A 15,900-nucleotide genomic window follows, 5' to 3' on the forward strand; every position below is an offset into this window, starting at 1 on the left:
TAAACAGACATGACCTGACCTTTCCTGAGATTAGTGACGCAAAACCGGATTTAATCATCAAAATCAGGAGACAATCATAAAAGGTCCATAACGTGATACCCTTGTTCTTTGTCTGGGAGCATTATGGTGCCACACACTCCCTGTATTGTCCAACACATGTACTTCCACAGCTCTATAAAAGACAGGAGGCCTTCGGAGTTCTGTTCTACTTGTCTGTGACCCGCGCCATCCGATCCCCGCATCAAAGCGGGCCACTTTGCCAAACATGATCCTCGGCCGTTGTGCGTTGGTTTGGTTTCGAGAAGCGGATTAAACGGTTCCCACCGACGCCGCGATGTGGTGGACGCTATCTCGGGTTTCATTTCGCACTACCGGTGCTGTGGCGTTATTAGAAGCTAAAAGGCTTTGTTAGGAAACACAAAAGGGAGAGCTCAGCGGCAGTTAGTCAGGCTTTGTCGAGGGTCAGAGAGGTGTTAAATAGACGACACCTGGGGCCGTGTTAACAGCTTCACCTGAGACGTTCACGCAAGGAGGGGCCATTTAAATAACTTGTAACGGGTTTAACATCAACAACGTATTTACAAAAGCGTGAAAATTGGGCACAGAGAGGAACTTAAAATGTAACAAAAAAAAAAAAAAGTAACCTGCAGCAGCAGACATTTAACACAATGTCTAAGAAGAAAGTTAATCAGATAATTATATTCAGTCATTATATTAAGTCATTTTCTAAATATTGGTTTTAATGGAATTGGAGTATTTTTTACTCGTAATATTTTAGAACGCATTTGCAAAATAATTCTGCTGTATTTGAATGTACATACTTGCAAATACTTTTCAATATACTTGTAGGTTAAATGCTAAAAACCTTCTCCCATAATGCCACAGCGTATGGACTTGAAGTTCGATGGACTCTTCGAGCCCCCTTGAACACCAAACACATGAAACATTTACTTTGTGTACCAAGCTTTGACTGAGGCATCCAAACTTTCCGAATAAAGAGGATTCCGTTTCTTGCCCACCCTTCGACGGGTTGTTTCATTGATTAAGTGACATCTCATAAGTCTTTTGCCAATATCGTCCATTATTATGGAAAAAGAATATTAACCTTGAAAGAACATTTTAAAAGTCAAAGAGGTGTATGTGGTCCTGTCGCGCTATTGAAGAGGTCATCTCGGCCGATTTATCCTTACTTAGCCTCTCTTTACTTTGGCGCACAAGGGCAATGAGTGCGCTTCCTCCAAGGTTGCTCTTTATTGATGCCACTCACCTGCACAAGCCAGCAAGTAAAAAGCCGCGAAAAGACTCGCTGGAGGGCCAGCACTTCATTGTGTGTCTACCGTACAGATAAAACGACAAACTTTTCCAATCACCGTGAAATTCAACAGGCTTAAATGTTATTTTCGCACACAGCTGTGTCCTATACAGCCACTTTTGGGGGTAAAACGGAGCGCATTCTAGGCCGGCTCAGCGTCAGGCCTCGTTACTCTGGATCCCCTTCTCCCTGCCACCTCTTTCATCCCCATCTTATCCCCTTTTTATCCCCCTCTCCTCGCCCCCCTTTGCTCGTCTGGCTGGTCTACAAACGCTAAAGCCCCGCAAAGGCCGACACAGGCTCGGTGTTAAAAGGTCCTATAGGGGCCCGCCGCCGTCAGTACCCCGCCCCTCTTTCCTTCTTGTGCTGCCTGACTAGACTTTCGCTTTGCATTACTTCTGCTATTCTAACTTTTCCACTTCTGAGCACTATCAATTATGCACTAAAATAACAGAGGGGCCCGGCTCGGAGGCAGGACATAAAGGCCGATTATGAATTGAATAATTCAACCGCCTCCGTGCCATGTTCTTCCTTCGAGTGATACAGCAAAGATGGCTTCCCCCAGCAAATGTATACACGAGTATCCAAGTTTAATGTGCAGAATTCCGCTCGCTCGCTCGCTCTTGCTGTACCCTAAAGGCAAGAAAATGTGAGTAGAGTGACGAACTTGATTTCTTATGCTTTTGCAGACCTGGTGAATGAATCCTGTCAATTTGTTTCCACTTTGAAAATCTCCCGGCTTGTTGTTTATGTCTTAAGTCGACAAGTGAGATCAACAAACTCAGTCGCCCTAATGTTCCAAACACGTCTACCTTGACTTCATTCTCCACCAATAGCGTGCAAAGGCTTGTAGATGCAGCTTCGGCCAATTCAGACACCACAGACACAAATGAATATTTCATCAGGCCAATAGAAGTAGAACCCAATTCTACAAGACAAACAATCCGTCTGTAATCCAATACAACAAAAAGGATGCATCTCTTCTCCCAGGGGCTAATAACAACAACATCAGCCCTGCGCCTCATTAAGAATACGATGGCTGAAACATCTGCACATTTTTTCTTTTTTTTTTTAGGTACACATGACCGAAAGGCTGGTTTGCATTTTGTTTGTGAGTAGAGCAGGAAGCACTTGGGAAAAATAAAAACAGCAAGGAGGTGAATAAATCATATTATCAATGGTCATTAAAAGACAAAAATATTTGAACAAGAAAACAAATTAAATGTAAAAAAATATATATTTTCAAGCAAGACAAAAAATAAACTTTCCTCAATCGTATATTTTTATTTGTAACTGCAAAATACATGCTTTTTAATGACATATATATATTTTTATATTTAAATATTTACTGAATTGCTATTTAATATATATATTTTTTAAATGTGTTATTCCTTCAGACTCACATTTAATTTCTTCAGAGTTGGCCCAAGGTCAAACCTTTAACAGCCACAAAACAGCTGGGCCACAAACGGTCACTTGGGGAGAAAAAAAAGAAAGAAACAAAAATCCCCAGCAATCCTTCGTATTTGTGCTTCCGTTTGCCTTGCCGCGCTATAATCCTGACTGGAATGTTGGACGGCCTCAAACAACTGAACAGCAGGTGAAACGGAACTCTCTAGAGACTTCTGTTGTACTAGAAGTAGTTCTGCTGTACTCTTGTGGAGGAAAAGTTATTATGTTTTACTCAAAATGTCTGGTGAAAATAGAAAAGAAAATGGGTATATGAGGATTGGATTAAAATGGATTAAAATATAGTACATTCCTAATTTCCACTTCTCGTGCCTGGCTCTAATTGAGCACATATGTCAAGTGGCTTTACTTGAAGTAATTCTGGATTGGAACAAACATGATTTAGAAACAAAAAATTAAGTGGGGGAGGGGGGTAAATGGGTGCATAACAGCAGGTAGTCAGCATGTGTGCTAAGAAGATGGCTGCAGCCACAACATTGAGGCTTGGTAGTGGTCATGCTGGGTCACATCAGCAGGACCACCAGAGCCGATGACAAGGACAGTCAAGTTAAGGAGCTATTAATCCTTCAGGCCAAAGCGTAGACAATATGGCATGAGAAGCAAAAGAACGGGAGGAAACCAAATGGCCTACATTGCATGGATCCGCGACGGGATCCAGACTTAAAAGCCGAGGAGCAGCGGGAAGACGGGATCAGAACAAAAAGAGGGATGGAAAATATCCGATACACCGTTACTCATAACCACAATTATGAAAAATTATTATTATGGAAAATATTATGGAAAAATCTTATCGCTTTCAGGAAACATTTGTACTATGAAAATTAGGTTTGAAAAAAAAAACTAAAACATTTTTAAAATGTTATGCTTTGCAACTTTTTGTTTGCCCGTTCTTTTCTAAGAAAAAAAAAATCCAACCCAATTCTAAATACTTTTGTTGCTCTATATTTGGGTTACAAATTTGGCTCCGGCCTTCCTGTGTGCAGTTTACATGTTCCCCCCGTGCCTGCGTCTGTTTTTGAACCCTGACCCATAAACAACACGCTTGCAAACCTTTGCCGCTCAGTGAGATACGGTTTTAAAACTGCCCAATGGCAAGATTAAAAACGAGCAACTTTGGAGTGTGGAAGAGCGTTAGGGGGTGAACACTCACCCAAGGACGTAGCCATGGGCAGCACTCAACACATCTGTTCATGTGGAGGGCGTAGGCCACTTTAGGGACTCCCCTTAAGTCTCACTTATCTCATTAGACCCTAAAAACTGATAAATCTGAATGCCAGCAGAGGCCAGCGAGAGACATTCAGAAGATAGGAGAGAAGGAGGTAACGAAGAACGAGGAGGGGGGGGATTCAGAGGAAGGCTTTTTTTGTGGGTGTCTCAGGACAATGAGCTGATGGCTTTTTAAGCCTCTCAGTGGCTCGGGGTTAATACCCCTGGCTGCAGTCATGGGATAGGGCACAGTTCAAAGGCTGCTGCTCTTTCCAGCTTGATGCTCACTGACTCACAGAGAGAAAATAAACAAGCGGGAAAAGAAAAACAAAGAGCGCGTCTCTTGCAACTTGAACACATCACTGAAGAAATAATGAAGTGGGGCTACTGAACCAGACCAGCGTGTGTGTGTGTGGGGTTGAAGTGTGCTTGCGGTTGTTGGTTTGTGTTCATCGGGGTGTCATATTTAGTTATGCAGGGTTGATATTCAGACCAGGCTCAGATGAGAGCAGAGGGTGGAAATGGGATTCATCACACATTCCGGGGATCAGCCGTTTTCCCTCTAGGGGTGAAAGAAAAAAAATCTTCGACACAAGAAAACCATCTGCTGTACATAAACAATAAATGACGGTTACACACACAGCTGACATACAACTTGTTGAAACTATAAAAGGGCGTGTAAAAAATCGGGTCAAAAATAGTACGATTAAAGAAAGTGGCTGTGTTTGCGCTGCTTTCTGAAAGCAGACTTTGAATGGTCCATTTCATCCATTCCACCGTGTTTTACAGACGAACCTGTTGGACACCTTGGCAGAGTCATAAGACCCAAACATTATTAGGAGATGTTCCGACATATGACCAAAATGACACATTAAGTCACAATATAATGTAAAAACAACACAGTCAAAAGAAAAATGGAGAGACAATCCCGATGAGCTGCACAGTGTTTGAATTACAACCAGGTTTAATTAGGCGCATAATTCATCACGATGACTGTAACAAGTCCGTTTATGACCTTCACTTGCACAGACACTTTTGAGGACAAAAACAGTTGGCTATTATTGCGCCAGTCAGTCTCGTCAGATGATATATATAAATATATAGTGCTTTGGCGCTAAGCCATCCATTAGGGCGCTACATTACACACGCTGTGATATATGCGATTTAGAGGCAACCGCAAGGGCACAATGCAATATGTCACAGTGGCTGCAAAGCAAGAAGCAACTATCGTACCACGGCACCATCCCCACTGATCTCCCCCCCAAACACCCGCCACCAATGAAATAAGGCATGTGTGAAGGAAACAAAGCGAGGGGTCCGAACCTGAGGAGGCTTAATCCCGTCTCTGCAGAAAATAACCCCGGGGTCACCGACCACAAAGACGACACCTCCGCTGGGTGAGGAACCCGAGTCTCCTCCCCTGAGGGACTGCCACAAACTCCTCCAACCTCTGTCGGCACGAGGGAGACAGCCAGAGACATGCATCTTTAAATCTTGCCAAGGACAGACAAGGATGGAAACGGAGGGAGGATGGATACGGCTGGTTGCAAATGAGGGAACCTGCCAGCCCCCCACCCCAACCCTCCTCCATTCAAGCTGGCCTCCTCACCCCCAGCTACTACAAGCATCTCCCCCTCATGTCTGCCGTTGACTCTACTCCTGTCGTCGAATTTTTTTCCTCCTCCTCCAGTAAGCTTAGGACAACTCCGGCTCTCGGTTTCCCTTCACCATTCACTCGGGGTTCTACCTCGCTCCCCTGCCTTCGCTCTCTTTTTCAGTCTCTATTTAAAGTGCATGCATTACTTTCAGCCCATGTAAAGTGGACAGGGAGAGCGGAACAATGGCCGCCTTTCAGCGGAACGGCCCAGCTTTGGAGATGGAGGTGGTGGGGGCGACGTTGGCTGCTTGTCGTTTTCTCAACTCAAGCAGGCGAAAGAAGCAAGCTTATTATTGGCATTCAAGAATTTTGGAGGTTCTCTACAAAAAAAAAAAAAAAAAAAAAAAGAGTCCATTGACATTCGTTCGGCAGTATGGAGCTGCCAATACGGATTAAACTGTTTTGACAGGGAAATGCTAAAAACATTTTTCCCATAATGCTACTGGAGTATCGACACAGGCATACTACGAGAATCATAAAAATTACAAACTAACAATGTTTACTTAATTTTTTAGCATATCGTAGGCCAACTTGGTGAGAAAAATTTGATACCCTGTGGCACTGGCTCATATTTGCCAATATGTTGAAACACATTTGCAATTATCTTAAAATGTACTTTCAAATACTTAAATACGTAAATGCAAATATCGTTCAAACGTACCGGCTAATATGTTCAAATGTGATTGCAAATATATTCAAACGCATCTGCTAGTCTGTTCAAATATATTTATCAGTCAAAAATCTTAACTACAAAATGGCCGTTATGTGCTTCCGCACATAACGAAAAATATACCCAAGTATTAAAAAAAAGACTAACTTTAAAAAATTATACACATGAGATAAATTCATATGATTTGCACAATTTAGCAAAACCACATTTTTTGACTGTTTATTTTGACAACAATAATTTGCTTGGTTATGATTTTGTTTTGTAGTCCATTTCCTAGCAGGTAAAGTTCTAATGACAAGATACTCATTTATAAAATGTTATCTTCTGGCAACTAAAATGTCCCAATGTGAGAAACGGCAAAGAGTCTGTTCCACTTCTAAAAGAACCACATAAAAGCGTGTCGGCTGACTGTTTCCCAGCCGGTCAAGACGAATAAGCACACGAATCATTTACAACCCGGCTGAAACCCATCAATTAGGTCTTTATTCACGAGCTGGAGATGTGTTCCCTTCTGGGATCTATTCTCCACACTGTGGTCCAGCTAGAAAAACATCCAGTCACTACTCCCCCGCAGACCCTCGAGTTAAATAAGGAAAATGCGGCAGAAAGGTCCGAACGCAGCCAACCATGACCGGAATTATCAGTGGAAAATAAGTCTGGTCTTTAAAATTAAAATGTCAATTTCACTTGCTGCCCTCACATTTTCCAGCTGGATGGTGACAGAAAGTAAAGAAAATAAATAAAAAATAAAATAAAATTGGAATCCATTAGTCCTCTTGGCCTTTACGAGCGGGCGTGGTTCCTGTAAAGCCAGTGGAAGTCAGACAATAAATGAATTTAACAAGGTCAAATCACCCATAGCAGAAAGAGCTGGTTAAAATCAGCAAATGGATTTAAACGTGTGCCCATGGGGTGGTGGTGGGGGGTTAAGAGCAGAGGTCCTCCAGAAGCTCACTCAGCAGCACCGCTCTCTGGTCAGGGGTGATAGCTCAACCAAGCGTTACTGCTGGAACAGCTGCTCCTGGGCCACCATCTTACAGAGCAGAGGAGCCCGAGCAAGGATATGCGAGCGCCATTTTCCCGTCTCTTAAGAAAGGAGGGAACGAAGAAAAGAAGATTCCCGGAATGCTGTTTTGGTTCTTATCAGAACTGGCAGCAATCCTTCTTTAAGAAAAACAATCTGGATGAAGTTTGACAAAATTACACTCACATGCGAGAATTTTTTTTTTTTTAATCTCCTGTCCATATTTAGCCAAGTCTGGTTTGATCATATTGACGGAAACATTCAAATCCACTTGAGAGCAAAAAAAAAAAAAAAAACACCCAACTTAAAAAAATGCAAAGTAACTGCCCGGCACTTTGCACATCATTGATATTTTAAGAGCATCACAAGCCAGACAGCTATTGCAAAAGAGGCAAGGAACTTCACAAAGTGACTCGTAGCCAAAGTAAATTGTTGGCGGAAAAAATAAAATAAGGTATCTTTCGTTGGACATTAAACTGCTGCTGCATAAGCCGGTTAATTCCAAGCAATGCTTCCAAGTTCTTTACAAAAGGGTTGAATACAAGACAGATTGTTCCACTGATAGCAGTGTTTCAGCACTCCATCTGACCTTGGAGCGATTACTGTGAAAACAAAAACCGGGGCATTAAGAACTGGGCCCCAGTCAAGGGAGGAGGGAATGTGAAAGTGAAATAAGCTTGACTTCCATTAAATGCCGTCCATATTTTTCAATTTAATATGACATCTCACTCCAGTGAAAAGGGCTCATAAAACGGAGAAATTTGGCCATGTTTTGGTATGTAGACAGCAGTCACATTAGATACACTTGGACCATCGACCAAGAACTGGTACAAAAATTCTTCCCGTACAAACATAACTCCAATGACACTCGGTAAAGCAGACAGATTTTTAGGGCCAAAACATCGAATTGTACTCCTTCCAAGGAAGGAACTAAGGAAGTGAAGTGAAATAAATATATAATATATAAATATCAAAATACGAATGATTTAATTTGGATCTCCACCAAAATTTGTAATAATTAATAACATTATATTGATTGATACCATATCATATATAGATATAGATATATAAGGATGTGATGGTGATGCTCTGAAAATTTTAATGCAACTCATTAAAAGGCTTAATTTAGGGAGTCAAATTGTAAGATGCCTATACCCGATCACGTCTGACCAACAAAATTTCTTCAGTGTGCAGTGTAGCAGCTCCTCGAGGGTCACGGCCAAAAAGTCCTCGCTCTCCACCGCTGCCACACGCCGAAAGAGCAGCTGCTCTGCCAAGCACATGGACTCCGCATTGACTGCTGCCTGCCGGCCTCATTTTCTTGTTTAATAGGAAAAAAAATCTAATCTAAATGGAAAGTGCATTTACAGGTCTGTTGAGAAAATACAATGTGACATCTAAACCTTGACTAAACCAAGAAAAAAAAAAACAATTTCTCATTTAAATCATCCCTGCTCACAAACATTGTTTTTGTTTTTCTGCCTTCTCCTCCTGCTCGCTCTCTGCGTCGCTTCCACTTTTGGACCTGGCAGCTCAAGCCAGAGCTGGTGGCTGCCGGTCCCGTAGGCAAAAAAAAAAAAAAAAAGACTACGGAGCAGAGGGTCATTACTGAGAACTAATCAGTCCTCAGACAGAGGAAGAGAGCGCTGAGGAGAGAGTTGAGAAAAAAAACTGCAATAAAGCACTGGATAGAAGCACATATTACGTTTATGAGGTATTATGGTCAAAACCTCACTTATTCATGCAATCAAAGTTTACGTCAACTTGATTATTTTTAAAGGAATACTTTCCAATGGAGTCAGGAAAGCATGACATTTCTGGTGCAAATTAATTTTCCAGACATTTTAGTCCTTGAAAGGCTTTCAGAGTTTGTAATGTCGCCACCTGGCGCTTGGCCATCTTCAACACTCTCCGTTTTTCAACAATTCGTATTAAATTGTTAACTTGGTACGTTGAATCATTTTAAGAACTTCTGGTAGTGTATTGATAATTGTTTTTGTTTTTTTTATTTCCATTAAAAATGTCTCTTAGCAAATTGCGCAAATAAAAAAAAAAAAAATCTGTGCAAAACAACTGACGCTTTTTGCAGTTTGTAATACACATTGGGACGACTTCGTTCCAAGCGATCTTCCACATACTCTATCGTTGGACCTTTCAGGTGAAAGCCATGACAATTTGAATTTCCGATACCCTCAAGGCTTTGTGTGCCTAAACATATTTGGGATGGTGATTTAAAAACTGTCTTTTCTTTTTTTCCTAGCACACCAATATTTTTTAAGATATTATTTTTGCTTGTGCAATATGAATTTACCATGCTGAGTAAATTATTCATAAAAAAGTTAATAAAAAATCTACCTGCTGCTGAACCTAATCGTTAATTCATGAATATAGTATTAGTATACTACATATTATATTACTTCTAATATTGTGAGAATCGGATGTGCTCCAAAAATAACAGATTGGGAATCAGCGCAAAAAAAATCTATCAAATTGCTGATTAAAATGTTTGTAAAACTTTGTTGACGAGTGGGATTCTTTTTTTTTTTACACGTTAGAAGGCCGGCTGACTGAGAAATGTGTTTTTCTACATTGATACATTTATTTTTAAAAGATTTATTTTTTTGATCACAAAAATTTAACATGAAACGTTTTACAATGATATGTAAAGTACATACAATGCACTGCAATTGCTTCTAAAAGCGTGAATCGTCAACAGAATTTATATTACCAATTAATCGATTCTTGATATTTGTCCTTAATACATTTCAAAATGTAAAAACTGCACAAGTACATTATTTTTATTTTTCAGATGTAAAGTACTGTTTAAAATGTTTGCTTGAATTCCGATGTATCGTGTTTGTTGTTTTTTTTAATCGAAAAAAACTCAGCGGAGACTCATGATTTCTGCACATTACCGCCACCTTGTGTTTGATCCATCTTCCGCACACTCAATGAGTTGACATTGACATCACAAAGAAATGGACATTATAAATTCAGTGTGTCGAGACGCATAACATACAATACAGAGTATTACTAATTTGCACATTACACAATTAAATTAGTTTCCCTAAAGGTGTCTAGTCTGTTGGTTAACACTATGTCATCCGTAATATGCAGCGTGAAACTAAAACAACGAGTAATCGGCACAGTCAAGAACGCACTGGCCGACAAACACCTTCCAGGAGAGTCACAAAGTTCCCGCCTAAAGTCGCATGACCTCTCAGAGTCATCCTGACCCCAGAGAGCCCACCATCGCGTGCAAACGGATTCCCAAAATATCTAATTGTATTCATTCGTGTTTCCGCGCCAAACAAGGAGATACAGATTGAGAGAGAGGCGGCGAGGGAGGAAAGCTTAGCGGGACATGTCGCAGAAGAAAGGGCACTAGTCTGTCCTCTCATTAGAATAAATACTCACAAGCAAAGGCAGCCGGCTGAATCGCAGAGGGCAGACGCTGCCCAAGTGAAATGTCCTTTTATTTAGAAGACGTTTCAAGCTGAATGAACCCTGTGAGAGGACGTGTATTAAGACTTCCCCAAACACTTCTTGACTGCCCAGAACGCTAAATGAAGGCAGAAGACAGATCAAGGAGCGGTTCAATGAGAAAGTGAAGTTACTAAAGTTGTTTTGTTTTGTTTTTGGTCTTTAACGGTGGAATTGGTAGACAAAGATGGATTGAAGCCAGGAAATCCCCACAGCCCCCCCGACTAACAAATGCATGCACTGATGGCGAAGAATTTCAAACCCGCGTCAACTTTTTTTCAAGGTTAATAAGAATAAGGTTCCCAAATTGCGGAAACAATAACCTGTCCATGTCGGACTCTAGCAGTATGATTTTTTTTTTGTTAAACTTCTACTCAGTCTAGTCCATGTTTTATTGGTCTTATATTTTATTTGATTGTATTTATCTTTGGAAATATTATTTAATATTGTCTGGTTAACATGATTTAACTTGGTTAACTTTGGTCGAACAATTTGTTTTTTAATGTACTCGATAAATAAATTGGATTTAAATTGGATAAATAGTTCAACTGTGATTGAGCACAGTTTTGATACAGTTTTCTTGACCGTGCAGTGTAAAATGTATTTTACATGGATGTATCTAATGAATGAACGTATTTTAAACCATTACTTTCAATTTTGATAATCGCACTGGAAACATACATTGTGTGACTTCTGCCTGGTAATAAAGTTGGAGGATAATATGATACAAAGACATAATATGTCCAACATGGGCGTAATAAATCAGAAACCAAAGAAATTTTGGGACACCCCAAACGACTTGGGGTGATTAATTACCTCAAGCCAGTCATTTTCCAGCCGGGAGAATCTGCGGTTTTGCCGGCTGGAAAAATGAATGGTCGCTAAACGGCTTCCTCTCCAGGAGTTAGCCTGAAATGATGTCAGCTTTACACTTTTGAAGTCACCTGCTGTATCATTTAGGACGCCTCGCTTCATTAGATTGCACCTCAGTGGACTCCCGGAGAGCCGGGATCACTTTTCCGTGCGCGGAGCTGACACTAAAATTGATCGGAATGACTTTAAGCACAAAAAACGGCAGCAGCTTTCACCAATTATTTGATAGATGTTTGTCAGTGGACTAATAAATAGGACAAGTCGGGTTTGGGAGCGAACTTGCATGCAGACTGACTGGTATGAACAAACTTACAAGATTTAAAAAAAAAAAAAAAAGTTCCCTTCCTTGAGGCAAGACACAGGATTTGGAAGACCAACAGGGCTCAAAGCCGGGCTTTACTTCACACTGTGCATCAGAAAGAGGCAAAACATGAACCCAGCTTGGTGCAAACTTCTCGTATTGCCCTCTTCTCGATGTTAGCGACTTTAACTTCAATTTGGTATTATGAGCTGAAAGTGGGAAAACCTGTCAGCACATCTGGAAAAAATCAAGTTAACAGAGCGTCCAGTTGAGTCAAAACTTTCTCGCTGAAGAAAGGGGAGAAAACAAAATATAGTCCAGTCAAAGGATGTCTATCAACAGCAGGAATCAAGGTCAAAATTATGGTGAGAGAAAAATAAAGTCAATAACGGCAAGTCGACCGCAAGCCGTCGTCAAGCGTGAGGATATCAGCGACAAGATCTACACACACCATTGGATTTTGTAAACTTGACCGCTAAACTGCTAAAATGACCCTCGTCTTTCTAAACAGAGTACAAATACAGAAAATGTTTTAGACAATAGTTCCCCCCCCCCAAAAAAAAGAATTATAAAGGGTAGGATGATTTTCTTACTCAACAAATTTTTATTTCCATTCCCCAGTTGTGTGACAAACAACTCTCGACTGAAAGTGTTTCGACTTAACACGTCTGAGACAAAGTTGCTCAGTCGGACCCCAGAAAGGGAAACGCCTGACTAATATGTGCAACGTTGCTGCTTCACTTGAAAAGTAGTCAAGTTGTCTCTTACATAAATGTTAACTTGAGCCTCTATGCTGTGGATCGGCCGCGAGTCTTACAGATCCTAACTTGGGAAAAATCTGACGGGTGTTTTGACAAGGAGGGAAAACTGCTTTTGTACTTGGGCCGTTGTTAAATTTCAGGCGGTAGTATGAATGCGTGCATTAATCTATGACCAGTGTGTCAAAAAATGGCCAAAATGGTAGAAACAGTTTTTTGTTAAATGGTGTAAAAGTTTTGAGAAAAGTTATGAAAGGTTGCGGTTTCATGTTAGAAGTGTAAAAATCAGGTTTATGGTTTTGTACTGAGAACTTTTACGCAGTTGAGTAGCCTAACGCATGTCATAAAAAAGCTCTTCAAAAAGTATTTTTATTACATTATTTATTTACACTTGAGGGAAAATACGGACAAATGTGATGATTTTAGTTTTTTTAATGAAGTTTAACTCGCCACTGAAATGGAGAAAGCAAAAAATGCAATAATAGAACATTTAGGTAAAAATCACTTAATTGTTGGTCATTATTTCATGACAGAAAATATAATCTTGCTTTTCTGCTATAATTTTTTTTTAGATTGTACTCATAGCCAACTACTCAGTTTTGTCTCACGTTAAAGTGAGCCAGTAAGTATAACTTTTTTTTCCCCCCTCCTCTCCAGATTGTCTGTAGAAATTAGATTGAGTGTAGTGTTAAGAGGTTCTGATCAGAGTCACATAGCAGATCCTTTTGGTCCGGTCTGCTCGTAAGGTTTGAATATAGAATTGCCAAGACTTTGGATGTTCGATTTGTCCACTCCACAACCCGCGATGGCCAGACCACTGCAGAAAGCTGCACAGCCGAAGCCGCCCTGCGTGCGCCGCCGTGTCAGCGAGCCGGAGCGGGGCAAACCGCCCGGAGGAAGACAGCGAGGTAGTGACTTACTTGGCGTTGGTCCGGTTCCAGAAGACGGCGTAGCGGTCTGCCACCACTTTGGAACTGGGTTCCTGGCTAAAAACACACATCCACAGCACCAGGCAGACGGCGAGGATCATTTCCACTTGCAGCATCACTACGGCAAAAGTTGGCCACGTATTCCTCCTGGTTGGTGTGGCTGCAGGTGAGGCGCTCTCATGCACGACGCTCGCTCGCAACGGGCGCTTGAGTCGGATCGGTCCAATGTGGCGTGTGTCCCTCGGAGCTGGGGATATATGTCCCCCCCCTCCTCCCCTTCTCGCGTTGGGTCTTCAGGGGTGCGTCAACAAGGTGAATGACGAGGAGCGCACCCTTGGGTGCTTGGGGAGTCAGTCTCACACACGCACGCACGGACGCACGCACGCACAAAAAGACCGATGGCCACGTCAGAAAGCCATGTAGTCCGCACAACTTTTGCCACTTCGTGCAACGTAAGGGAGGGGAAGGGAGCCTTGACGATCAGATCAATCAATCCAAATGACAAGTGAGCGAGAGAAAAAAAAATCGCGCTGTCTCCTCAGCTGTGTCTCGGTGTCCGGCTTGAGGAGCTTGAGTCAAGAGGAGACACTTGTTTAGGTGCGCATCCCACCGCCTCCTCCTAAATGAGCCATCTTGCAAAAAAAAAAAGCGGGGGGAATTAAAACAAATGCGTCGAGTCCCACGCGCGCGACTTGCGTGCTTCTTCTTCGTCAATGTATCCGGGCGTGTGCGTTTATGGATTCGGATGTGTGTGTGTTGGAGAGCCTTGGAATAGTGCGCGCAGCGCCCAGCAGCTCTAGACGCCGACTGAGCGAGTGGCTTTGCTTTACTGCGCTGCCATTGGCTCATGTTCCTTGGTCCGCCCATTACCCACTCCCCGCCACTCCCCACGCTTCCCCACGCCGACTCCTCAAACCCAACTAAGGTAATTTAATTTCAGAGAGGTAAGTACAATGTTGTTGTTTTTTGTGTGTATGTTATTATTGAGGAGGTACTGAGAGATGCCTTTAATAGTAAACATAAATATTATTGGAATTTTTTCTGGCAATTAAATGCAAACAATCAAAAAAAAAGTCAAAACATTTAATTAACCAAAATTATTTAGGGAAAAAAAAATAGCTCTTCAATATGATTTTGTTCAGTTGTTTTTAGCTGACAAAGTGATGCGGCATGGTGGTTTAGTGTCGTGCAGTGATTGCTAACCAGGGTGCGTGGCACACTAGTGCATGTGCAGACGGCAGAGAGATTAGGGTATCGTGGGAAATGATCAACTTGCACTACATTTGTCTAAAAAATATTATGTATTCATTACAAACTATTATTTGTTAAGCTGCAGCTCCATTTAGTGACAGACAGAACAATTAAATGCTCTTCCATTAGATGGCAGAAGGTACAATAAACGTGTGTATCCATCCACCTGTTGCCTTTCATAGTACAGAATAAGCCAGGCTCCCTGCAAGCAGCTATATCAGCTTTGTGCTCAATTTAACAGGACTCAATTTCACACTTAAAAAAAAAAATAAAGTCAATTGGGACTGAACTGTTATGGGATCATCACAATTTCTGTATTTTCGTTCTTTGCTGTTCTATAAAAAAAATTGTTTAATGAGAAATTAGTGTCTTGGCTCAAATTGTACCACAGTATTGCAATTTATGTTTTTTTTAATGTCTGGATATAATTTTGAGTGAAATTGTGTTGTTTCTCTATTGTTGAATGAATAACATAACATCAGTCAAAACGGTGCATGGTATCTTTGCAATGACTGATATTTTGGACACAGCTCACAAAATGGATATTATTAGATTAAGTCAAATGCAATGTGGAGTTCATTGTAATATTTTCCTAAGCTTATTGAGTTACATGAGTGGAAAAGGAATGTAGTGCATTTGCACACTGAAAACTACAACTACATAGTAAATATATTATTAAAATATACATCATTGATCATGTCAATCAAAATTGTCATAATACTTTTAATGACGTAATTTTTAATTCAGTTCTTTATATTGGAGCTCATTAGGAGGCGTACGTTGTGGCCTGTGTGTGTGTGTGTGTGTGTTATCTAGAATTCTGCCTGCCACACTGCAAAAACATCAACAGCAAAAACCTTGGACTATATTAACAGACCACATGTAATTATTCTAAATTGTTTTAATGGCAGCAACTAAAGCATTTAATGTTCTTTATCACCGCTCATTAAAATAACAATAAATACC

At 41.1% G+C, this 15,900-nt stretch overlaps 1 protein-coding gene across 1 annotated transcript in view; it reads right to left on the minus strand.

Annotated features, from left to right (window-relative positions):
• Positions 1-14,434, minus strand: part of efna5b (ephrin-A5b) — a 74,391-nt gene extending 59,957 nt beyond the window's left edge. Inside the window, exon 1 of the mRNA XM_085910015.1 lies at positions 13,675-14,434. Within this exon, the coding sequence (XP_085766141.1) occupies positions 13,675-13,799 (125 nt within the window). The 5' untranslated portion in view covers positions 13,800-14,434. The remainder of the gene's footprint in view (positions 1-13,674) is intronic.
• Positions 14,435-15,900: the final 1,466 nt, after the last annotated feature.

This window comes from Syngnathus leptorhynchus, chromosome 4, assembly GCF_054491065.1.
Source record: "Syngnathus leptorhynchus isolate UIUO chromosome 4, UIUO_Slep, whole genome shotgun sequence".
Classification (NCBI taxonomy): domain Eukaryota; kingdom Metazoa; phylum Chordata; class Actinopteri; order Syngnathiformes; family Syngnathidae; genus Syngnathus; species Syngnathus leptorhynchus.